At 36.5% G+C, this 26,177-nt stretch overlaps 1 protein-coding gene across 1 annotated transcript in view; it reads left to right on the top strand.

Moving 5' to 3' along the window:
- The window catches only part of LOC128995692 (dynein axonemal heavy chain 5), a 104,438-nt gene that overhangs the window by 39,286 nt on the left and 38,975 nt on the right, over positions 1 to 26,177 (top strand). The window contains exons 20-46 of the mRNA XM_054420710.1: positions 4 to 185; positions 518 to 724; positions 1,361 to 1,557; positions 2,386 to 2,530; positions 3,073 to 3,196; positions 5,129 to 5,386; positions 5,905 to 6,065; positions 9,205 to 9,477; positions 10,256 to 10,448; positions 10,682 to 10,917; positions 12,637 to 12,696; positions 13,047 to 13,268; positions 13,916 to 14,079; positions 14,557 to 14,659; positions 14,860 to 15,072; positions 15,215 to 15,414; positions 15,615 to 15,779; positions 17,069 to 17,221; positions 17,550 to 17,757; positions 17,982 to 18,143; positions 18,864 to 19,088; positions 19,481 to 19,653; positions 20,342 to 20,520; positions 21,000 to 21,187; positions 21,620 to 21,814; positions 24,498 to 24,636; positions 25,476 to 25,633. Of these exons, the coding sequence (XP_054276685.1) occupies positions 4 to 185; positions 518 to 724; positions 1,361 to 1,557; positions 2,386 to 2,530; positions 3,073 to 3,196; positions 5,129 to 5,386; positions 5,905 to 6,065; positions 9,205 to 9,477; positions 10,256 to 10,448; positions 10,682 to 10,917; positions 12,637 to 12,696; positions 13,047 to 13,268; positions 13,916 to 14,079; positions 14,557 to 14,659; positions 14,860 to 15,072; positions 15,215 to 15,414; positions 15,615 to 15,779; positions 17,069 to 17,221; positions 17,550 to 17,757; positions 17,982 to 18,143; positions 18,864 to 19,088; positions 19,481 to 19,653; positions 20,342 to 20,520; positions 21,000 to 21,187; positions 21,620 to 21,814; positions 24,498 to 24,636; positions 25,476 to 25,633 (4,883 nt within the window). The remainder of the gene's footprint in view (positions 1 to 3; positions 186 to 517; positions 725 to 1,360; positions 1,558 to 2,385; positions 2,531 to 3,072; positions 3,197 to 5,128; positions 5,387 to 5,904; positions 6,066 to 9,204; positions 9,478 to 10,255; positions 10,449 to 10,681; positions 10,918 to 12,636; positions 12,697 to 13,046; positions 13,269 to 13,915; positions 14,080 to 14,556; positions 14,660 to 14,859; positions 15,073 to 15,214; positions 15,415 to 15,614; positions 15,780 to 17,068; positions 17,222 to 17,549; positions 17,758 to 17,981; positions 18,144 to 18,863; positions 19,089 to 19,480; positions 19,654 to 20,341; positions 20,521 to 20,999; positions 21,188 to 21,619; positions 21,815 to 24,497; positions 24,637 to 25,475; positions 25,634 to 26,177) is intronic.

Genomic DNA, 26,177 nt, shown 5'->3' on the forward strand with positions numbered 1-26,177 from the left:
TAGGTCGGATAAAGTGGGCGAGGTCATTGCACTTCCACCTGGAGGACCTGGTGAAGTCAGCCTCTGCTCATCCTGTGCTCAAGACATTGTCTGCCACCACAGAGCTAGTGAGGAGATACAACCTAGTGGCCAACACGCTTCTCAACTACCAACACGACATGAAGCAGGCCTGGCTAAACCACAATGTAAGTTGAATTTCAGGTCTGATGAATTAAGTGGTCGGTTTACCAGAGCCAGAGCCATTTAAATAGAGGAGGAACCAACCTTTCCAACCGCTTGTATGCTCTGGGAGGGTTTTGTAAATATTGATAGTCAAACAGTTGTAATATTAAGACCTTGACTCAGGTGCAAAGCGGTTTCTTAAGTCAAAATCCACAATATTAGTGGATAACGGATAAGGCTGATGGGGATAAGGGCTGCAACAGAGGGAAAAGGCTGTTGGGGTTTATTTCTACAGTTGCAATTAATCAGCAACATTGAGGATATAGAAAATATGTTACATAAATTGTAATTGCAGGTGAGAGTGGTGGATGACTGTCTCAACAAGACACTGTTGGTGATCACAGAAAACGCTGGCAGGTTAAGAGTCAACCTGGACCCTCGTATAGTGTTGCTGATCAGAGAGGCTGATTGCCTCACCAAGATGGATCTACCTGTGCCAGTCGTGACTCACACATTGTTGTGCAAGAAGAACTATTTCTCGCTGGTCAACGACAGTCTTCAGGTGAACAATTACATAGGTTGTTTCTAATTTTTCATAGTCATAGTAGACATCACAGACAAGCTTGTAACTACTGCAAGTGCAAGCGTTGTTTGTCTCCATTGAGATTTAGTCGCAGTTAATTTTTTTAAGAAGTGAATTTCCTTTCTAGTAATCTAGCCGGTTTGTACCCCTATGAGACAATTAGTTTGGTTGTAATTGGCAATAGCAATTCGAGGAAAAATTTACGCTCCTGCCATGTGTATGAACCAAGTTCTATGGTATAAGGGAGCGTTGATTCGCCCTCACATAGCTAATGGCTCAACATTGTTACTAGTTATTGACTCTCTTTCACATGATTTTTAAGAAACACTTCAAAACAGTGACTTCTTAGTTTCACAAAAATATCGTAGTCCAGTCCCAACAGTTTATCAATTGAAGCTTGAAGTTAGGCCATTGTTTTGGCCTCAGCTGCTCGGGTTGACCAACATGCAAGATACTGAAATTTTATTTTTGTTGTTTCATGTTGGTCAACCTGATCAACTGTGGCAGGTTATTTCTCCTTCAACAGCTTTATATCCGGTAATTCGTTTCTTGTTGACTTTTGGAAAAATGATAGCTAAGGTGTAACAATATCACTAACACAGTTCTTGTGCACAGTTTCTCCTAAATGAGCTACTGACGACAGTTCGCCGAGTGAAGCTGGAAGTCCGGCCGCTGTTCCTGCCTCAGCTAGTGAGGTTGACCAATATGCTCACTCCGGCTCTCACTGGTCTTAACTGGACAGACCCCGGCTGGCGGAACTTTGTACGCAGTACCACTGAAGCTATACGGAGCTTTGATGTCTTGGTCACCAGGCAAGTGAGCTAGTTCAAGCCTAACACCAGCATTGTGTTTTTTTACTTCCCTCACTATTGGCTCATAAGCCTATGCTACAATTATGTTTATTGTAGCCAAAAACGAGGTGAAGGAAAAACAACACTCCCACCAAGTATGAAATGTGTCTTTTACTTACTTACTGCTGGGGCGCTACAAATCGCAGTCGATTCTTCGCCTCGTAGATCAGCCTCTTCCACGCCTCTCTGTCCGCTGCCATCTCCACTGTCCCTCCACACTGACTCACATCCCTCTTAACTTGGTCATTCCATCTCATTTTTGGTCTACCAAGTGCACGCAGTTCCAGTTGGTACAGCAGAACATACTTCCTTCAGTCTTGTTCCTTCTTCCCTTCGCAATACATGACCTAGCCAACCTAATATTTTTGCCTTTATCAAAGCTATTATATCAGGATCCTGGTATAACGCTCGTAGCTCTCTGTGTCTTTGGAGACCTTAATTCACAGACAACCCTTGTACTTCAGTTGAGGATTGTAACTATCAGTGTCTACTTGAAAATTACCAGTAAAGAATGAGTAAACAACCTGAAGGTATCTCTCTACCTCAAACCTTCCTTGGTAGAAAATATTGTCATATTGCCAATGACAGTAAAATATTCTAATTTTGGTGTTTAACATTTTGTGTTTCATGTGGTAGGGTAGGATCTTTCTCATTCAGGTAAGCCTGCTCCTGCTAACCAGACAAAACTCCTAAAATCCTATATTATTGTGCTATATGTTACATCACCACATCATTATTGTGTACTTACTTTAAAGTAGCCATGAGCTCACTATTTGTGTCATGTTTCAGGGTACACGATGTGTATACTAATCGTATACTACAAGTGCTGTCCAGTATGCAGACTATCACACTGCATGCTTTGCCCTCTGAGGAACCCTGGAGTGTAGATGAATTCATAGAGAACACAGAGGATGCATGTAGAAACGCTGCTATTGTTAGTAATCTGATTGATTTTATTTTTATACCAGAAATGTGTGTTAATTAAGTGTTAATTCTTTAATTAAGTCTCTGGGTAATTTCATGTACATTTTGGTAAAAGGAGAGGTGTTGTGTTGGTATCATGTTACTTAGATTTTTTTTTTAGTTTTCATGTTTTCACACCAAGGAAATCAGTGAAGGAACTTCTTATGAGTTGCACATCCTCGTGAGGTGGGATTAGAAATTTCAATCTACAGTTCTACCGACCGTAACAGAGCCTTACTCGACCATTGATAAGAGCTAAGACCTAACACACTGACAACACTGATGAACCCAAGCGTATAAGTTCTAAACTTGACTCCTGGGTTGCACTTATCAAGTATCAACCGCTTATTTTATTTTTTGTCACACCCACATTTATAAACGGTTGTAATGAAAGTTTGGTTATCGTACTCAAAAAAATAATTTAGTATTTTAAGCTCATAGGTTTGTGAGTTGGATATTTATTGGCATCTGTATTAATGACTATTAGTAAATATTGTGATTGGGGCTGTCTAGGAACTGAATCGCAAGAGCCAGATGGTGGAGGAAGCAGTAGAAGAAGTGTTGGAATTAGTTCGTAAAGCTGCTGAGGCCTTCAAAGCTGCTCACGAAAGTGATGACTTTGATTTTCTTGTTGATGGTAATAACAATTTGAATTTTTTGTCAATTGTTGGTTTTATACAATCTTAATTTGTTTATGTAATTGAGCAATAGAGGACAATGATTTTTTTAAATATTTTCTATAGTAGGCCTATTGTTTGTAAAGTTGGCTGTAATGGTAGCTTACAATAAACCTTATATTAAAATCGATAATTAATAAAAGTTACTCAATAATTTTTTTCAAGCACTCTTTTCGATTCATTGCATGTTTGCTTGTAAAAATAAATTAGGGATGGACAAGTCCCTTAATTTTGTGAATTTTTTCTGAATTCTTGATCTTCAGTTGGGATGTCATTTAATTTGGGATTTTCTCAGAACAGGATTTGGTCCAACAACAGTGATCATGATTATGTCCCCGGGATTGTGGGAAATGATGACATTTTCACGGCTATTGTTGGTCTTGATGATGATTATGCAAACGTGGGATGTGTGAGAGGCTTAAGGTTTGTTGGGGGCACAAGGAAGGGGGGAGGTGGGCGCAACTATCTCTTAAACCTGTACCGTGTCACATGCAAACCACAGGCCTGTAGTAACTAATTTATGGTTCCTTGAATTCAACTATTTTGCTCTATAACAGTGAAATACAGGGCCGGATTTAGTATTTTGGCGCCCCTAGGCCCAAATAATTTTCTCGCCCCCTAGTCTGGTCACAGTTACTTTCCTACAAACCTTTATTAAAAACTATATCATGCATATAATAGGCCTATGTTAATTGCTTGAACACCATTCCAACCCTTGTCGGAATTTTATCATTGCAAGTTTTTTGAAGAATTGACTTGTTTAGCCTTAACAAAATGCCATCTTAAACACTTTTGGCAAATACTCACGTTTGTGGGACTGAAACAAAACAATCCAACGCACAGAGCATTCCTGAAGAAAAAAAAAAACTATTGATTCCAATTTCAGTTTCCAAAACATGAACTTAATACAGTACGAGATATCATAGATTAAACATATTCTACACCTTTAGTAGATTTGTCATCCTTAAGGATTAGCTGAAAACAATTCTTGTTATTTGAGTTATTTAAACCTAGTTTGTCCAAAATAAAACGATTTAATCATAAACAATAGGTCGTCCCCTGGTTATATTACAAGAAATTAAGTTCAAACACACGTCATAGAACCAACCCTAAAATAATAAAAACAAATTTACGCCAAAACTAACGTCCAGTGTCACCAACATGAACTAGACATGAAAAAATATTTATAATTGACAAGGATGTCGACTTGAGTTATGGTTAATCTAGTCGGTACTGCCTATATTGTCTAAACCTATTGCAAACTCAGATTAATATTTTGTCCGTTAGTGAATTTTAAAGATAAACTCATTTTTTTATATTCAACAAAACGTATTATTATATTTTAACTAAATCCTGCAGGTTGTTGTAAACTGACCAAAAGATTAGTTAATAACTTTTGTTTTGTGAGGTGAGGGTGGTAACAGTGTCTAGCACGCATGCGCCCCTAACCACTTCCATCTTCCATACTTCCATCAGTAGCGCTGAGCCAGCTAAGTGGCAGGGCAGTGGCAATACGATGCGTACTGCTCGGGCGCTTGACAACGTCCCTACAGCCTACTCCCGTAACCAATGTTGTAACAAAATTGATGCGTAATTTTGAAAAATAGTAAATTTTCGAACAGTTATTTCTTCCAATGAACTTCAAAATCAGAATGCATATTATTTTCCAGTGTTTTTTTTATTAACTCGCAAAATATGTTAACTTATGATATTTATTTTTATTTTTAGATATAAAAAATTTAATAATTTTACTCAGCTGTGCGCCCTAGGAGAGCTCGCGCCCATAGGCCCGGGCCTACTGGGCCTATTGGTAAATCCGGCCCTGGTGAAATAACTAAGTCTGGACTTTTCAGAGAATCCCTGAGTTGAATGAAAATTTTTGTGTTCTGTAGAAGAGCCAGAGAGTCCAGGAGGTAACAGCACCCCCAGCAGTCAGCAAGGCCAGGACTGGAGCTCTGTGTGGGAGTGTTTTGAGAACCCTCAGACACTGTTGGCTGGTGGCGGAGGACTCAGTCGATCCATGCAAGACCTGGTACGCAACGCTGTCAGTGAGATGCGACGCTACTACAGCCGCAAGGTCATCGATGTGCTCATCAAGGTCACTCGGTCATCCTTGGACATACTGCGCAAGCGGTTCAACCTGTCGTCAAGTAGGTGGAACTCTAGAATAGTTTTAAGTAGTTGAAACTAATAAATCACAGTTAAAAATGTCTGTTCGTAGTATTTTGATTTGTAATGTAATGTCTTTGATTTGTAACGTATTTATACAGAAATTCGGTACAGTATACTATACTGAACAAGGATATTAAATTTACTTAAATATAAAAGTAATGAATAATTTAAATTCCCTAATTCCAAAACTCTAGAGAGGGGTGTGAAGGTTCCTCTAGGAAATGAATGGCCTTTTTAATTCAAACAGATTCAAGCTTGTAAGAGTTTGTTTATAGACTAACCAATAAGTAAATATTTAACCTGGAAGAATTTTAAAAATTAAAATATAGTACCCTAAGATCCTGTTGATCTGAACACTGCTAATCCAAACCACCTGTCTAGACAGCCTTCTGTAGGTCAGTACAACAAGTTATATGTTTTACACCACTTTCAGCCTACTTGCACAACATGGCAAACACTTCCTCTTCACAATTTGACCCTTCTTATTTTTCCACAGGCAATCAGCCGGTGTTCCTGTTGAACGCTTTGCTGATGATCCCCAACATTGTGATTCGCCCAAGTCTAGAAGATGTGCAAGAGGCGCTGGTCATTGCGGGGAGGCACATCACCGGGGTGGCCAAGGGAGTTGGCCAATGGACGGCAGGCAAGCAGAACAAGGTAACAATCCTATCTGTGGCCGTCGGTGCTCGGCCAGTGACTGGCAGCTGTGTGGAGCGGCATTTCTAATTGTTGGAATATCTCTACAATGGTTTTAGGGAAATCCTAAAATTCTTTGGTTTTTTTAATGGTTGATGAACAAAAACTACAGTAGGGGAGCAAGCTGGTTTAGGGATAGAGGATGGGACATTCGATCCAAGGTTCCAGGCCAAACACCAATCACATTACACACTAGTCCAATTACCACCAATCACCAATCACATTAGTTATTATGAAATTCTGTAAACCTCTTGGAGACCAATAAAAAGAAGAGCCTATCATTTTCCCTATTTAACCTTGGTTCAGGATTGACCAAAGGAAAACATTTAATTTCACAAACTTTTGAGGGAATTTCCATTATTTGGGTAGCATAAAATTAGTTTCAGCACTGTTTAGTGTTTTTACAATAACCTCGTGATATTTGCAGAAAACAGCAGCAATATTTGATGATGATATTGCTGCTGTTTTCTGCAAATATCACGAGGTTATTGTAAAAACACTAAACAGTGCTGAAACTAATTTTATGCTACCCAAATAATGGAAACTCCCTCAAAAGCTTATATAATTTTGATAAATTCTGACTCTGTCTGACAATTAAAAAAGAAAAGACCTTATAGGGCCAATAAGTTGATTACGAAATGTGAGGGGAAATCACAAAATCACTGAAATTGTGGGAGATTAAAATTTTGCTCATAAAGGGAGATCACAACCATTAAGAGCCGTAAAGAAAACTCCTAACCTTTTTGATTTATTATTTGGTTAGAGTTCCTGTTTAGTTAATGTAGTAGTTTACTTAATATAAAGCATGGGTGTATTTTACATTTGAAAGCCATACACATTTATTAATACATGCATGACACAATCCAAGATAATATTGTCTGAATTTTTGACCATTGGAGCTCTAGAGGCTGCTATTATTGATATTAGAGTCACATAACAAACTTGTACTTAACGAGTTTAACTCAACAAAAACGGCTGAAAGCTATACTTAAATAAATTATTTAATTTACAGCTTATTGTATTTGTCCTTAGCTTTTAAGTAGAAAAGCATTCACTAATTTTACACAGTTTTGTATAGTGTAATACTTTTTTGTCTTCTTGTAGTGATAAAACCACTTAACATTTTTAAACACTAATACACTGTGGAGCTAAAATACATTTGCTTTTTCACATCTAATTACTAATAAAAGCAAATAGTTTACGTGCGTCGTTCCATACTTTATACACACTTTTTCCAAAGCATGACCAATACACTTGTTCTTGTCTTGTTTTAGTGCAACTAAAAGTTGTGTACATTCGACTTTTTATACACTCACACATTATGCTGCTTCAAGAATGCATAATTTTTAAGTCAATTAACCAAATATTAACCGTGGAAAACTTTGTTTAAGTTTGATCACATGAAAACAGAAACGGTATTTAAACAACAGGATCGACTTTTATATATAGTAATGAAATAGATTAATTCAAGTGCATTTGTCTTTTCAGAGAAATTGGAGAACCACTTTTTTAAATCAGGTAACATAGTTCTCCTTTAGATCAGATGGTTTGAAAGAAATTATTGTGGTTATTAATATTAAAGATGAATGGATAAATGCCAAACCTCGGAACCTCTAATTCAATATTACCACTGTTATGTAGTTATAGCTATGTAGTTGGCCAATACTAAATGAATTAAACTTTTAAAATTCAAACTTTAAAAAATAATAATTCAATAATGGTAAAACTATTAAATTGATTTCTAACTACTTAAAAATAGTGTAACAGTAGGCCTAAATATTATTTAAACTTGAATCCGCTGTAAATAATATATTTTTTTTAAATGAATGTTGTAATTTTAAATCAAACCTAAGGGATGATACATTTATAGAAATAGGAACAAAGAAGTAAATTGTACAACAATTAAGTTAAAAATGTTTGTTAAAAAATTTTTACTGCAACATTGCTTGTTTTGCTTATAATGTCAAATGCCAGAACTGTTGAAGCTTTTTTAAAATGTGCTTAAAAGTTACCCTGCTTATGTGTTGTAGTCGCATGCTAATAAAACCTTGGTAAACTATTTGTCAATTACTTAAAATGATCTAGGCCTAGATAATTTATTCTAATATTATCCCCAAAAATTGTATTATCTCTCCCATTTGTTTTGTAGTATCTTCCTCACCCTGATATACTTCCTATTGGGAAAAACAGAGACATTGTTGTCCATAGCTTTTTATCAACATTACCAAAACAAAAGTTCAACAGAATTTCAACATGATTCAACATCTTTGAAACATTAAATGTTTCTATTTTTGTACTACAGTACATAGCTTTACCTCCCTAGTAAATACTAGGGAGGTAAAGCTATGTACTGTAGTTTACACATTTATATGTACAATATGTACAATTTACATATTTATGTAAATTGTTTGTGTACATTTGGCATACTCGATTCTCATGAAACAAAATGTTTGTGTGTTCCTTTTCAACTAAAGAAATACATACTATATGGGCTTTCAACATCTAAACAATAGTTGTACTTCTTCCGTACCCTTTTAATCGGTTTTTGTTCACTCTTGTTCTGTGTCAGCTTACCCGAGAATGTAAGCATTTCAAGCAAAATTTGTTTACAAGGTACTAAAGGATCTGTCACATTCTCTTTGCTTGTTACCCAACTAGGAGTATATTTCTCTACCTCTAATATATAATCCATATACATATCAGTCTCATTTGATTTTTTTCTGAAATTGGAGCTCCCAATTCACCCATTCAATACTCTCATGTTTTTTAAGATAGAGGATTGTGAAGGTTTCTCTCACAATAGAACATAGAACCAAATCCATTACTCTACTATCTTGTCCCTGATATTTGCTGTGGTATTACTGTTTAAACCATTCATTAACACCGCCCCGCCCCTGTTGCCCATACATGTCAGTCACATTTAGTTTGTTTTTCTGTATGTAAAATGCTTCTCTTAACTCAACCCAAACCTCCCATATCTTTGTCCATTTACCGTGGTACTACTATTTGAACTGTTCACTAACGCCAACCCCTCTCTGTGTTGTCCGTTGTGTGTGTGTGTGTTGTCCGTGTGTCGTGGTCGTGTGTGCCCGTTCTGCAGAGCGTGTGGCGTAAGCTGGGCGGTGGAGGGCTCGGCCGCATGCAGAACAAGGCGCTTGCTGACCTTGTGTCTCGCCTGGATCAGGACCCAAAGAGTTCAGCAGCCGGTAGTGAGGACGCCCGGACCAGACGGCGCCGGTTGTACCGCATGGCTAGTGAACAGCGGCCGGCGTTCCCCTATCAGCACAAGAACTTCTACAGCCACGTCATGGAGAACAAGGAGGTGGTCAAGACACTGTCGCTACTGTCCAGCTGCACTCAGGACATCAAACCGGTTAGTGAAAGATTTTTAATGTAAATTAAGGTGCCCAGGGAGGTCTATTTACAGGATAGGTGCCCAAGTGGGCTGGTTGAAATCTGACACCAACTCAAAGTTATTTATAACACTATTAGCGGCTCCATCTGTTATGTGAAAAATATTGTTGTAGTAGTTGATAATGATGTGATGGAAAATTGAAGATCGAGGTATGAATCACATTCTGTGATAAAGTTGGTAAATGCTTTTTTGAAATTTGGACATAGGAAGAAGTACACAGACGTTTAATATATATAAATGCATATTGGACGCTGGTTTCAGATCTAAACTAGCTCACTGGGCCACAACTAGTGCTTCACTTGTTGGTAACCTTAATCCACAGGCAACTGGCCTTGTATTCACTGAATATTTCAATGAAAGACAATATCTTTAATAGTCATTCTTTCTGATACAAGAAACAATATCTGCACACAAAGATAGAAGGGTCTTATATTATAGAATAAAAGTAATACTAGCAATGCAAAATAAATTATACACACGTGTGAAAATTGTTTCAGTATTGCATTGTGTGTCTTTTGGATTTTGCCCTAATTTAGTAGTTATTTTGAACGTGCCAACAAGCATACTGTTTAAGAACCATAGTACAGCAATGGTTAAATCTAAATCCTTGTTTTTAAAGTAAGAAAAAAATGTTTAAGATCATTATATTTTTAAAATTTTTATATATTTTCCCATTGAGAGTGATTGTTTACCTCATACATTGATTTGGTTTTCAAACTCTTTTGTTTTCAATCAGGAGCTAGCTGCGTTCCATGAGCGGTGGTTGCCATACAAGTTCCTGTGGCAGATTGAGACTGTCAAGAAGGACATTCACAGTGTGAACCTTACAGAGTCTGAGGCATCTCTTAGGAGACATCAAGAGTTGGAGGCAGAGCTGGCCGTAGAACCTGACATGCAGGTGTTTGGCAACTGTCTCGCCATATCTATAGGTAAGTCTTTCTGTCTGAACCCGTGAGATCACCTCATTGTGTTGTGAACTTTTTTTGTTCTGTCATTCAGGAACTATATTTGGGCAAGTTAATTACTACCCATTCCTCATTTCTAAATTTATTCGTAATCCAAGTACTTTTTTCTCCAATAAATGTTTAAAGTTAGTAAGTAGATTGTAATTTTTTTTTTATTGCAAAATAAACAATGTCCAGCCAATTTATATGTATTACAGAGAAGCTCAAGTTTGGGCTGTTGACGGAGGTGAAGGCTTGTACATATCGTATCGGCCAGCTGCTGAAGAAGAAGTACCACCGAGAGATGGACTATGTGTACGCAGTGATGAGTGAGATGGAACGCAAGCTGGACCGGCAGATACGAGACTTGGACGACGTCAGGCTGGTGATGGACACCCTGAAGAAGATCAGAGAACAGGAGGTTGACATGGAACTCAGGATAGAACCCATCGAGGTGAGACAGAAGGCACAAGATTGTTAGAATTGAGTGGGGGATGGAGCCGTTTGTGGTATTGATTTACTTCGATGAAGGGTGAAACTTGAATACTAATTCAATAAGTACCCCATTCAGTGAATAATGAATTTTATAATTATAACTATCCTCCAGCCTCTTATAAATGTTTTATTTGAAAAGAAAGCTTGGTGGTAGCGCCACAGGCTTGTAAGTAAAACATTGCAGATTTGAGACAAGCTACAATTTTATCATTATAGTTGTGTACCTCTTGCTTTGCTCATTTAATGTATACTGTAACAATACCTCACTGTCTTGTGGTCACTGCACAGCTCGTAGGAGTCAGGGGTGATAGAAAGTAGTAGGTGTGTGGGAAACACATACAACTCAAATTAGCTCAGCTCCTTAAACTTGACATCTGGGCCTGATGATTTTAAGTTTTAGAAATTCTGAGTCATCATGAAAATAGGAAATACCCCTGCCGCAGCAAACCTGCAGACTAAGCGAATTTCCATTTGACTGATTGGATTTACACTGAAATGTCTACTTAAAAATATAACATTTATTCTCTATTTAAATAGAATTAGTTTAACTAGTACTTAGGTTTGCTGCATCAGGGAGGGTAAAACTGTTTTTTTTTTGTAAAACGTTAATAGTTAGTAAGAAATAAAATCATTTTCCAAATTTGATCAAAATATGTTCATAAACAAGCAAACTACAACAATTTACTTATTCTCCATAAGAATAACATGGGAATTTTAAATTTACAATTTTTCGGAATTTTCTCTGTAACCATTAGGCGCATAATAAAGCTTCAATATACTAAATTATTTGTTTTTTTAAGCTCTACAAAATGGTTTGGAAAGAAATTGCTAAATTTTATGTTTTTTGGGTCAAAAATGGGAAAAACCTATTTTTACCCAATAAAACCCCCCGTAAACCCCCGTTCCCATGGTCTGATCATGCTGGATCGCGAACTCGTTTGAATAAACGTAGGTTTACACGTTTGTACCAAATTTCATCAAAATCGGATCATTTTTGCTCGAGTTATCGTGCTAACTGACACACACATATATATATATAAATATATAAATATATATATATATGAATTTGAACGGATGGTGTTTTTGGCCTCTAGGGACCTCAAAATGAAAAAAAAATCGGTCCCGCGTCTAGGTCTTACCATGAGTACTACGGTAATAGCTTATTCCCTATATGGGAAATTCGCTAAAATCAAAACTAAGACATATAGGCCTAGTATTTTCCTATGATCTTTGTTATATAAACCATTTTACAACAAAATAACATTGAACTACCTACATTAATAAAATTTGTGAATTACTTTTTCCCATAAAATTAAAGGTTGATGCTGACTAACAGAGTAGCAAGCGCTTCTATCATCAGGCAGAGTGGCTTGTGCATCTTGGCCTAAATGTCCGCAATTAGTTCAAGTAGTCCAAATGGCAATGGCAAGGTACTTTATGTAACTATCGAAGCTAACAAATATGGCTCTGGTTTACTATATTTATATGGTTTTAAGGTGTAGGTTTGTGTACAACTTGCATAAAAATTCTTTGGGAGGTCATCAATAAATTTGGACTGCTGGGTTATCAGGTGTCAAGTCTGTAGCAACTTACTGTGTATTCATTTGATTAAATTAACTTTACAATTTATTTCACTGCTATTTACTTTTACAACTGTGATGTATCAATATTTTTCCAGGAAGCCTTCAATGTCATTACACGATATGAGTTGCCAGTGGACAGAGAAGACTTGGAACAGGTAACATTTACAATTGCAATATAATACACTTAAATAATAAATAGTTAAATAAACATGGTTGTTTAAAAGTCATGGCTTTACTGATATTATTTGTAATTATATGTTTGATGGAAAGATGAATTTAGACTTTGTAGAGATTTTAAATAATTCACTATTTTCACATTATACTGTACAATTTGATATGTAACAGATGATGTTATTCAAACAGGTTGGCTTACTATTACTAATTTGAAAACATCCTGTGTAAATTTAAATGCATTAAATGTAACGCATGAATACTCTACACCAAATATGATTCACAAATGTATGTGTGTAATGTTAATTTACATGCGACATTCTGGTTACCTCAGGTGGACAATTTGCGATACTCGTGGCAGCGTCTGCTCGGCAGAGCCATGGACGTGAACGTGTTGTTGCTAACTATGCAGCCTCACTTTGAGGAGGACCTGCGCCGCAACCTGGACAGGTTCCGTCAGGACAACATTGAGTATTGCCACGAGTACAGGACCAGCGGACCCATGATGCCAGGCCTGTCTCCTCGGGAGGCTTCTGACAGACTTATCCTCTTCCAGGTGAATCTGCAATATAAACACAGCTTAAAGTTGTTGATTTTTGTTTTCTTTAGTTTAAACCATTGTTTAAACTAATTGAATTTCAAAGTACAACTACCTAATGGCTGAGACAGAGAAATCATAGTATGTTTGAAGAGTAGTTGGAGATGCACTGATTTATTTTATGTGAGCAGTTTTTCAAACAGAGATTGTGTGTATGACTTACTGACTTAAGACTTGAGGAGAGGAATATCTGGACCCTGTTGGTCGCTTCTCTCTCAATCCCTTCCTAGCTTTTCCCTTTCTCCTTTAGCTCCTCCTTTAGGACAATCTGACGTGGTTTATTACTGTATTTATTGTTCAATTGCCAAATAAAGAATCTTGAATCTTCAACCAATGTCCTTTTCCACCTTATTCTTGGTCTTCCCACTCTCTTGCTTCCAGCCGGGTCCCACTCCACCTTATCTTTAGCCACATCTCCATTTCCCTTCAGCAAGGTATGCCCTACACATCTCTATTTTCTTCTTTTTATTTGAACTCCAATTGGCTCTTGGTTCGAGCGATGCCACAGTTTGTTGTGATTTGTTATTGTTTTGGGCCATCTTATCCTCAAAACTATTCTCTGGCACTTATTCACACATCTCTTTACTCTTTATCTTTGACTTCAGAACCGATTTGATGGGATGTGGCGTAAACTTCAGACCTACCAGAGTGGGGAGGAACTGTTTGGTCTGCCGCAGACTGACTATCCAGAACTGGCGCAGATTAGGAAGGAACTCAATCTCTTACAGAAGCTGTACAAACTGTACAATGACGTCATAGACAGAGTCAGGTATTGTGTTGTGAATCCGTTTATGTTGGAAGTAGTACAAATTGCCATTTTTCTGTTATTGAATATGGATATTGGACTTTTTCAACTTCTTGTGATTAAGAAAAACATGCTTTCACTGAACACACCATGGAGAGAATTGGCAAATGTAGATTAGATAGAAAACTCACAAATAATTCAATAAGTCAACTCTTATCCAAGTTCTCCACTGTTAATTCTCTCTCACCGACTCTGCCTCAGATAGTGGGACGATAACTTTGGATTTAATGGCAATAATTAGCTTTTGTTGATGGTGTTAGTAATAAAAATTTGATTAAAATTAAACTTACTTATCACACCAGATTGAGATATACAAGGTGTGGCAAGTCAAAGTTTTACTTGTGACGTATAAAGTAGCTTTTAAAAAGTTACATTTTTTCTCAAAAATTATTTTGATTTTAGTATATTTTTTGTAAACTACTTACTGCCTCTGTGTTTTAGCGGTTACTACGACATTCCGTGGGGCGAAGTCAACATTGAGGAAATCAACAATGAGCTAATGGAGTTCCAGAACCGCTGTCGCAAACTGCCCAAAGGTCTCAAGGTGGGAAAGTAAACCATTCCATGATCTAAAGATACATTTAAGACATTTAACAACATTTAAGATACTTTCAAGATACTTTTAACTTTAAATTGTACTAAGGTTGTATTGATAATATTTTATGTACTACTGATTCTTTTTACAAAACAAATACAGGAAATTTATCACACTCCTAACTTATGTAATTTCTAATTCTTACCCAGGAATGGCCGGCTTTCCATGCTCTCAAACGTACGATTGACGACTTCAACGACATGTGTCCGCTGCTGGAGCTGATGGCCAACAAAGCCATGAAACCACGACATTGGCAACGCATCATGGAGGTCACCAAGTATACCTTTGAACTGGACAGTGAGGGCTTCTGTCTGAAAAACATCTTGGAAGCACCTCTACTCAAGTGCAAAGAGGATATTGAGGTACCTATGTTCTATTTTACTTTATATTTGTTTTAGTGAATTTCCCTAAAGGGAAGTAGCTATTACCGTAGGTCTCCTGGTAAGACCTATAGGCCCAAGACAAATTAAAATAATATTTTGGTAAAAATTTTTTTCTTTGTAGGACATCTGTATATCAGCCATGAAGGAGAAGGATATTGAAGCTAAGCTACGGCAGGTGACCAATGAGTGGTCCGTGCATGAGTTGACGTTCATGTCATTCAACAACCGTGGTGAGCTGCTGTTGCGAGGTGACACAACGGCTGAGACCATCGGTCAACTGGAGGACAGCCTGATGGTGTTGGGCTCACTGCTGTCCAACAGGTATGTACAGTTACTCATTCATGTCAACATCAATCAATAGCAAGTTGTTATTCACGTTTGGATGACACAATCCATGTTGTTTCCTACAATAGTTGGGTATGAAGTTATCTGCTTCTTAAATGAATTCAACAACACTTCTATTATACCAGAAGCACTTGTATATAGGGAACACTATAATAAAACTGTGTTATTGTTCCTAGGTACAATGCTCCATTCCGCAAGCAGATACAGCAGTGGGTGTTTGACCTGGGTAACACCAATGAGATCCTGGAGCGTTGGCTGCTTGTGCAGAACATGTGGGTCTATTTGGAGGCTGTGTTTGTGGGTGGTGACATTGCCAAGCAGCTGCCCAAGGAGGCTAAAAGGTTAGTCATAGTGAGGCTGCCTTCAAAGTTAATTCCAACAGAGTTTTTAAAATTCATTATGACGTTGGTTCTGAGATGTTACTTTTAATAAATTGGACTTTTCCAACATTTATAGTGTTTGAAACTACACAATGTGTCTGGAGGTGGATCGACTCCCCTCGTTATCAAGTGAAAATTTGTTTGTTACGTTCCATTATCAATTTTTACTTGATAACGGGAAAAGTTTGTCCACCTCCAGAAATGTTGTGTAGTTTTAAACACAATACACGTCGGAAAAGTCCAATTTAATAATAGTAACATTAATTCTGACGATATAAAATATAGGTGACTAACTTCTGTATCTACAGAGCCCAAAGGAAATCAGATAAATAGGTTTTCTACGGTTCTAAGGATTTATTATGAGCCTAAGGACAATGGAATGAAGTGAAGATCTCATCATCTAAACTACACTGTTTACTGTTTGTGATACCACAGATAATTTTAAAACTTTAATTTAACCAATTTGGTTAATCACAAAATATATTATCCAAAACAACCTAATTTGAAATTTTTTCTTAACAACAAGTAACTAAACTGGATTATATTTTAAAACAATCAAAACGCATGACTGTAAACCTAAATACGCACTGAAAACAAAACCGCTGGGCCTAGTTTCCAACCATCAAAAAACTATTTACTTTCCTCAAGATCAATCTTGTAACCTTTTACTTTACTAGGCTAGCATTATAACTAATCACTAATTAGTAATCAGCTTCCCAACTATTCATTACAAAATAGGTGTTGGTGGTTTTTCAACCAACTTTATCATGCTAAGTACAACAAAAGATGTGACCAAAGGCCATAAAGTTGAAGTAGCTAATGTAACTCCCTAGCTGAGGTAGCTATGACCCTTACCTCCCCCCTCCAAAAAACCATCCTCAGCTTAATAATATTCCCATGACTACTGCAGTTTCAAAGTATGGAAAATTCACTGATATGAGGTCGAATTGAAGAAGTACCGGTATCTATTTTTATTTTTTCAATTACATGTCACTTGTTATTTATGCATTTTTAAACATACAAAAATGCATGAGTGAGCAAAAAAAATATAAAAAAGTCAAGTGCATATGTAATGCATACTTACTGGTGCAGGTTAATTTGTACAACACATTTAAACTTGAGGACACATTGTGTGATCCAAAATATTTTAAATTTTGGTGCTCCACAGATTGTTTTAGCTGGATAACTGTTTGACATCTTTGCCATGTATGTTGTAGTTGCCCGCTAATTTTGGAGGTTTTTGGTTGCAGGTTCAGCAAGATTGACAAGTCGTGGCAGAAGATCATGCAGAGGGCTCACGAGACACCGGGTGTGGTGTCTTGTTGTGTGGGAGACGACATGTTGAAACAGCTGTTGCCTCACCTGCAGGAACAACTGGAGTTGTGTCAGAAGTCTCTCAGTGGGTGAGTGACGTCAGCAGCTAATGTAATAGCTGCAGTTATTGATGACCAAATCTATGAATTTCAAGTTTTGACCAAGTAAAACAACCACAACTTAACTGTAAATGTAAATCGTCAGTTTGTAAATAAATACAGTCAAGTTCAGGTGGTGTGCAATTTTAAATCACAGTTGGAAGTGTAGTCATACTATAATATTGAAATAGCATGCAATTTCATGTAACTTGAACGTCCACAAGGAGTGTCAGATAACTTGGGATGTTGGATAACCAAGTATTGAATAATGAGACTCTAATAAACATTAAAAACTCAACCAAGCTGTTTGCCATTGTAGGTACCTGGAGAAGAAGCGAATGATGTTCCCTCGGTTCTTCTTTGTGTCAGACCCAGCCTTGTTGGAGATCCTGGGTCAGGCATCTGACTCCCACACTATACAGAACCATCTGCTGTCCATCTTTGACAACACTCGGTCTGTCAAGTTCCATGACATTGAGTACAACAAGATGACTGCGATCATCTCCTCAGAGGGCGAATCTATTCAGGTAAGTGAATACTTCAGCTTGGTAGCGGAGTGGTCGCAGTAATTAGGAAGTTGCCGGTTCAATCCTAAGAAAAGTTAATAGGCTTTGATTGCTTCAAAAAAATTAACAGTTTGCCTGATGATAATAATGATAGGCTATATTTTGCCCATTCCTCTACATTTTTGTACAATCATATTTTTTTCAAACATTATAATATTTAAAAATTATATTTACCTTGTTGTCAGCTGGAGAGGGCTGTAAGAGCGGAAGGCAGTGTGGAGACTTGGCTGACTTGTCTTCTACAGACGTCCCAACAGTCTTTGCATTCCATCATCCGCAACGCCTACGCACAGATCAACGACCCTAACTTCAACTTGTTAGGCTTCCTTGACAAGATGCCTGCACAGGTATAGCCATAGTATTTTGTCCTTTGAGCTTTCAGCTGATATATTGTTTGTTTGGCTTCCGAAAAAGTTTCCAACCATAACAAGTCCTTGGTTGTCTGAAGCAAGTTCCCAGGTCCTGAAGATTAAATTTGGGGTTCAAGATATACCTTATCATTATTACACGTTTCCTGCGGATTTTATTTTTATAACTCATTTGAGTTTTAAGAATGTCCCAGGGACATGCTATGCTATTAAATATCCAGCGATTAAAAAATATCTTGAGGATATTGTGCTAATTTCATGGGATGGATTTAGAAATTCCCAGCACATCCTGCAGATCTCATAAGAATAACCAGAATGTAAGATAACTAGGGTATAATCCTGGGCTAACTTTGTAATATGTAGGATGCATAGGCTACATAGGATACATGGTAATAAACATAGCCACTAATTATGAATCATGCCAATTAGACATTGTAATTTGGATTACCCTTTTTTCAAAACAAAAAATAAAATTTAAAAGAAGTTGGAGTGCATTGAGTTTTAGAGAGCCTAAAAATTATCAAGAAACTTCCCTTTTTTTAAGTGTATATATGATAATTTTCTGTTATTCTGGTAAAGTGTTCTGGAGGCAAGCGTTAACAAAAGTTTCTAAGACTGAACCAGAACCACAACCTCTTTTGTCATTTCCAGAACCATAGCTGCTTCTTATATCAGGGTGTTAACATGGCTTGTTGGCAGGTTGGTATCCTGGGTATCCAGATGATCTGGACAAGAGATGCAGAGTCTGCTCTGATGCAGGCCAGGTCAGACAAGAAGCTGATGGCTGAGACCAACAACAAGTTCCTTGAGCTGCTCAACACGCTGATTGATCAGACGACACGAGACCTCACCAAGCTGGAGCGTATCAAGTTTGAGACACTCATCACGATCCATGTGCATCAGCGCGACATCTTTGACATTCTGGTGAGATGACAATAAACTAGTTGGATGAGTCTTGAGTTAGAAATCCTAATCCTAGTTTATTGAAATCCAATTTTAGCTTGCTGCTTGTATGTTTTTGAGAATATTTTCTCGTTATTAAGTTTTCACTGCATTTGGCTTGTGGTTTAGAAACCTACTTTAAGATATTTTGTTGATCTCAGGTCTCTGTTGAAGCAATTTATCATCAGGAAAAGCCACAGTTCAACTCAGTTGAATTATGTAGGATTCTCAATTAATTATGGATTGCAGTTACGCATTTAAAACATTGACTAGAATTTTTGACAGTTCTATGACCCTTTGATATCCTGAAGACCAACATTTGACAGTTGTCAAACGTTTGTTCAACACTACAAATATTGTTCATTGTTACACAGTGCCGCTTGAACATAAGATCTGCCAATGACTTTGAGTGGCTGAAGCAGTGCAGGTTCTACTTCAAGGAAGACATGGACAAGACCTGGGTAGCTGTAACGGACGTTACATTCACTTATCAGAATGAGTATCTTGGCTGTACTGAGCGGCTGGTCATCACTCCGCTGACTGATAGGTAAGTCAATACTGACTTTATAATCAAATTGGAATCTTATAGATTGTGGGAAAGCCTGTTAACTTGGGAAATCCAAACCACTTGGGTCCTTAAGAAATGTGTTAACTGGCTTTAAGTTTAATCTTTGAATTTGGAAGTTGTCTCCAGTTTTAGAATGAAAATTGGGCCACAGACAGAGTGTGTTGATTTGATATTAATCTCTAATTTTTATTGTATACGAAACTAGAAACTGACTGGTAGCAAAGCTGAAAGGATGACTACCTCTAAACATCCTGTATGTCACATATATTATTGAATCATAAAAAAATAATAAAGGATATATAAATTTAACTGTTGCGCGATCTGTGAGTGGCTCATTCAAATATGTTCAGTTGGATGAATAAAATTGACGACAGCTGGTCCATATTGATAGGATGTCTACTCTAGTATTTGAAAGTTAAAAGGTTAACTGTACCATTTTAAGGATGTGATTCATAAATATAAAATCTTTTACAGCAACGTGATCTTTTTGTCTAATTTTGTCAACAACAACACATTGTATATAAATTAGAACTTGTACATTAGTACAGTAAATAACTATTAAAGAATAGTTCTAGATATAAGACACTGTACTAGTTGGTATTGGGCGCTATGACGTTATATACCTTAAATGATTACTATTAAATCAACTAATGTTGATGGTTGGTAGGTGTTACATCACTCTAGCCCAGGCCCTGGCTATGAGCATGGGAGGATCTCCCTGTGGTCCAGCAGGTACTGGCAAAACAGAGACTGTCAAAGACATGGGCAAGACACTGGCCAAGTACGTGGTTGTCTTCAACTGTTCTGACCAGATGGACTACAGAGGGCTGGGCAGGATATACAAAGGTACGTGCAGATTTTGTGCTATTGTCCAGTGTAGAGCAATAAGCTCTACCACCTTGGGATATCAGGAAACACTACAATGTTCAAAATTCAACTAAAAATGTTTGTTATAGCTAAGAATAATAGATGAGAGTTGTCTGTAAATTAAGGTTTCCAAAATACCCAACAAACAATATGCAACCATAGGACTGATCGTTGTAGCCAATATGAGACAAATTTGACAACAGTCATGAATGATTGAATGATGCTCTGTGATTAAGCATTTGCTTAGGAAGGGTGTCAACTTCAATCAAATCCATTGCCAGTTGACGGAAATGTGAAGAGAAAAGTGTACGTACAAATGTGCTTGAGTGACTTGGAGAGTTCGCAGAATGACTGATCAAATGTGCTTGAGTGACTTGGAGAGTTCGCAGAATGACTGATCAATGGCCAAGCTGGCTGAAGGTCTCTCCGACAAATAAAATAATAACTTTCTGTGGCAGGTCTAGCTCAGTCAGGCTCCTGGGGATGTTTTGATGAGTTCAACCGCATAGAGCTGCCAGTGTTGTCAGTAGCTGCCCAGCAGGTTGCAGTGGTCCTGGCTGCCAAGAAAGAGAAGAAGAAGTCATTTGTTTTCACAGACGGTGACACCATCGACATGTGTTCTGAGTTTGGAATATTCATCACTATGGTATGTGATTGAGAAACACCCCAATTGTTTAAAGTTTCATATACAAGTATGTAAATCAAGTCTCCATTGAGATCCCTTTACAGCCAAGCTGGGCTGGTTTGAATTTGAGACTAACGTTCCCCTTCAACGTTCCCTAATTGATCTACTACTATTTTAGACAGTTTCCAACCCTATAGGTACGTAACAGTATTGGTTCCACCCGTATTGGTTCGTTGTAGTATTCAAAAACTATTGATGAAAATTTACATTTCTGTCATGTATGAATTACATTCTGTAGGTGATCAAAAAGTCCTGCAACCGTTTAATCAAAAAGGTTCTTACTTCTTACTGTAGCTATAGTTATGCATGACAGAACATAGACACATAAATTCTTACGGATCATCATTGTATGTTGTACAAAGTTCTACTAGTTTTTATTTATTGATTGAACAGAACCCAGGATACGCTGGACGTAAGGAGCTACCAGAGAATCTGAAGATCCAGTTCCGCACAGTGGCCATGATGGTGCCTGACAGACAGATCATCATCAGAGTCAAGTTGGCTAGTTGTGGATTCCTCGAGAACATCACTCTTGCTCGCAAGTTCTACACCCTGTATAAGCTGTGTGAGGAGCAGCTCACCAAACAGGTGAGCTTATACTTTGAATTCACATGTTGATGTTGTTATAAGTTGTGTTATATTGTAATAGCTCATTACTCTATGTTGTTCCTTTTGTACTTATAACAGATGTTACTCGAATAGTCATGTTGAAGTTAATATGTATTCAGTGTTTTATTAAAAACTGCATAGTTGAAATGAATCTCGAACAGAGTGTGGTGACATGTTTCTGTCTGTATGTACAAATCAAATCAAATCAAATCAATTTATTGACACAAATAACGTTACATTGGGTGCTTATAGCAGTAACTGGTGTCTTGTCAATTACATAAATCTTAATAATAAAATACAATGGAAAAAACATTTTACATAAAACATAGAAGATTACAATAACAATAAAAATGTACAATGACTATCCCAAGGAGGTGTCTGCTAAAAAGTCTGAGATGGAATAATAAACCTTATCCAGTAGAATTTCTTTAATTTTAACTTTAAAAACATTTACTGCCAATTGTTTAAATTTATTCGGCAAATGGTTGTACAGCTTCAGGCCTGTATAAAAAGGACATTTTTCAAATTTTGTTGTCCGATGGATTGGCTAACTGTAAAGGTTCTTGTTCCTAGTGTTGTATTTATTTTTTATTAAGAACTTTTCAAAATATTTTTTATTGTCATGGACCTAATTAAGGCTTTCATAAATGAACAGGCTGGGGAAAGTTAATATGGACTGATTTTTGAAATGTTTTTTACAGGAAGCCCTAAATTTAGCGTTTGCCATATTTCTAATGAATCTTTTTTGCATTGAAAATATCTTTTTACTATTTTTTGAATTTCCCCATAAGGTAATGCCATACCTCAAAATCGATTCTACATGGGAAAAATAAACTATTCTGATAACATTTTTTGATGCACACTGAGAAAGAACTGAAAAAGCAAAAAAGAATGATCTTAATTTTTTTAACAAATAATCAATATGTTCCTTCCAATTTAGTTTTTGGTCAATGATCACTCCGAGAAATTTTTGTTGTGAAATATCTGTCATGTTTGACTTTTGAAAAAATAAGACGTTTGTTTTATCACTGTTTAGTGCCAGGCCATTAGCTGTAAACCATTCACGGAGATCTTCCAAAGTTTTGTTAACTGAAATTTGCACTTCCGACATTGAGTTGCCTTTCACAAAAGCAGTGGTATCATCTGCAAAAAGTATTAATTCTGAAAGAATTTTTTGGGGCAAGTCATTGATATAGATGATGAATAATAAAGGCCCCAGAATTGAGCCTTGAGGAATTCCACATTCTATATTTATCCAGTCTGAATAGTACTTTATTCCCTTTTTTATGATGAGGAGTTCTTTGTTTACGGTTTGCCAAATATGATCTAAACCATTTAAGAATGTTACCTGTTATTCCGATTTTACTAAGTTTGTGAATTAGAAGTTCATGATTGACACAGTCAAATGCCTTAGACAAATCACAGAAAACACCAGCTGCATACTGCGATTCATCCAAGGCCAACATGGTTTTGTTAACAAAATTTGATAGAGCTGTTTGAGGGTTCATGTTTTTTCTGAAGCCAAATTGGTAATTGTGAAAGAAAGAATTATTTTCAAGAAATCTACTTAGGTTATCACACATAACCTTTTCAAAAATTTTTGATATGTTTGAGAGTAATGTGATTGGTCGATAATTATTTATGTTTACTTTTGATCCCTTCTTAAAAACTGGAATGACATTACCATATTTAAGTTTTTCTGGGAAAACACCACTGCTAATGGATGCTTTAATGATGTTACTCAATGCCGGTGCCAGTATTAATGAATTTTGCTTCAATAACTGGACAGGTATTCCATCCCAGCCTGTAGAAGGTTTATTTTTCAGACCTTTTATTATTTTGCTAATGTAATCATTAGAAAAATTCTCAATATAAAAATCTGAATAGTTATAAGATGGATATTCTTTCATGGTTTCTATTACATTTATCTTCGGAATATTCAATTCATTTACAATGTTTTTAAAATGGTTATTGAAATATTGTGACACTTCCCTAGGGTCATCAATCCTGGTATTACCAATTTCTAGCTCTATACAAGTTTGATTGTTACTCTCTAAACCTAGCTGTCTCCTTGCTACAGACCAAGTAGCCTTTACCTTATTGTCAGACACTTTAATGAAATTGCTGTTGGCCTGCCGCTTAGCTGCTTTGACAACCTTGTTAAAAGTGGTTTTGTATCTCTTAACATAATTCTTAAAATCAATGTTACCACTTTTTTTAGCCAACATATGTAATAGTCTTTTCTTTTTTGCAGATATTTTTAAGCCAGGTGTTATCCACATTTTATTACACTTACTTGAATTACTAGAATTTATTTTAACAGATTTTAATGGGAAAGATTGATCAAATTTTAACAGGAGCTCTCTAAGAAAATTATTATAAATATCATCAGCATTGCCACTGGTCAAATTAAATTGTACATCAAGGATATTTTTAAACATAGTTACATTTTACAATACATACATTAGTACATTTTAAAATAGTTACAAGCTTAGCGAATTTTGAAATTATTTCTCTTTAAATACCTAATCTACTATCCCCTCATTGTCACAATTTATTTAGCAGTTCCAAATGGCATGAAGTTACTAGTTTTTCACAAAGTTGTTATTCCGTGTGTGTGTTTTCTCCTATATAAGTTGTTAATAGTGTATGTTATTTTAAGGTGCATTACGACTTTGGGCTGCGTAACATCCTCTCAGTTCTCCGCTCATTGGGAGCTTCAAAGAGAGTCAACTCTAAAGATTCAGAGAGTACCATAGTCATGAGAGTTTTAAGGGACATGAACCTGTCAAAACTTATAGGTAAGTAAGTCGGTTTAGTCCTTAAAATAGTTTAAACAATTTGCTAAGTAATTTCAAATTCAATTTGTAAATAATTGAAGACCCTCTATATCCAGGAAGATCTTACAAATTCCCTGTGTCTGACCCCTTCCTCCAGTCATTTTTCTTTTTTTTTCTTTGGTACTTCATAGTTTCTTCTCTTCTTGGGCGTCCAGGGAGGAGTCTTCTTCCATTCTGCTTTTCCTTCTATATTTGATTTATTATAGCTTCCATCTCCCCTCTGTTCATCCCATAATGTATTATTTTTGCTTCAGTAACCACATCTGGTTCTTGAAACAGATTCGATTCCCTATCCCATATTGACTTCTTATTCTTATTGTATAGTTAACCAACTTCAATGTTAGGTGAGGTTTCTTGCATTTTACACTATTTTACGTACATACCTTCATGTCAACAGTTCATCATTAAACTTGTGATCAAACTCACAACATGTTTCGGCTATACAGGCATTGTCGAGTGATCTTTCCAAGAATGTTTCATTCAATTATAGACTCGTCAATTACATTCAAATAAATACACATGGAACATAACAAACACACAAAAAAATATTATATTATATTTTTCAATCTTTTTTGTGTGTTTGTTGTGTTATATGTTTATTTATTTCAATGTAATTGACGAGATATAGTTTTGATAGTTGGATTAAACATTCTTGGAAAGATCACTTGACAATGCTTGAATAGCCGAAACATGTTGTGAGTTTTCTCTACTATGTGTTTCAAGTTGTTCTCTGTTGAAGGTATGTAAATTATCAAAATCAAGTGATGGATTTATTATAATTGCATTAATGTATCTCTCAGATGAGGACGAGCCACTGTTTATCTCCCTGGTGGCTGACTTGTTCCCCAACCAAGTGTTAGAGAAGACCTCCTACCCTACCCTGGAGGCTGCCATAGCTGAGCAGGTAGAGGAGGCAGGACTGGTCTACCATCCTCCATGGGTCCTCAAACTCATCCAGGTAAGTGTCAACATGCTTATTCATGCTTATGCACATAGAACAATGCTCATTAAGATATTTTTCAAATAAAACGATACGACAATATCGTGGTCTTTGGCAGGAAAACTGTGTAAAATTATGTGTCATGGCTTTGCCCCAAAGGACTTTGATATTGTAGGCCATGAAAGATTGACCTCTAGTGTTAAAATCAAATTATTTATATGTTTTAAATACAAGTTTTGCAATAGCAATGTCATTAAAACTAAACTTTCTTATTTTGGAGTAGTAAGAGAGTGACTTTCTCTTCAATCGACTTTTTCAAGAATATTGAAATGGACTATCAACGTTATGTTATGATTATTTGGTAAAGCCCCTGGACTTAGGTTTCCAGCAGTTCTACCTTTTTTTTATTTAATCGGCCACTTGGTTTTCCTTTACTATATGATTTGATACAATATTTTTTTTCCAAAGAAAGTAGGAAAGAATGAAAATTACTGAATAGTTTACATATTTTTATCCAACACAGTAAAACATTTCAAAGAAATTTGTAAGAAGAATTTTTAAG

This window comes from Macrosteles quadrilineatus, unplaced genomic scaffold, assembly GCF_028750875.1.
Source record: "Macrosteles quadrilineatus isolate MER2022 unplaced genomic scaffold, UCM_ALF_1.0 Scaffold_5__1_contigs__length_97177068, whole genome shotgun sequence".
In the NCBI taxonomy this organism is placed as follows: domain Eukaryota; kingdom Metazoa; phylum Arthropoda; class Insecta; order Hemiptera; family Cicadellidae; genus Macrosteles; species Macrosteles quadrilineatus.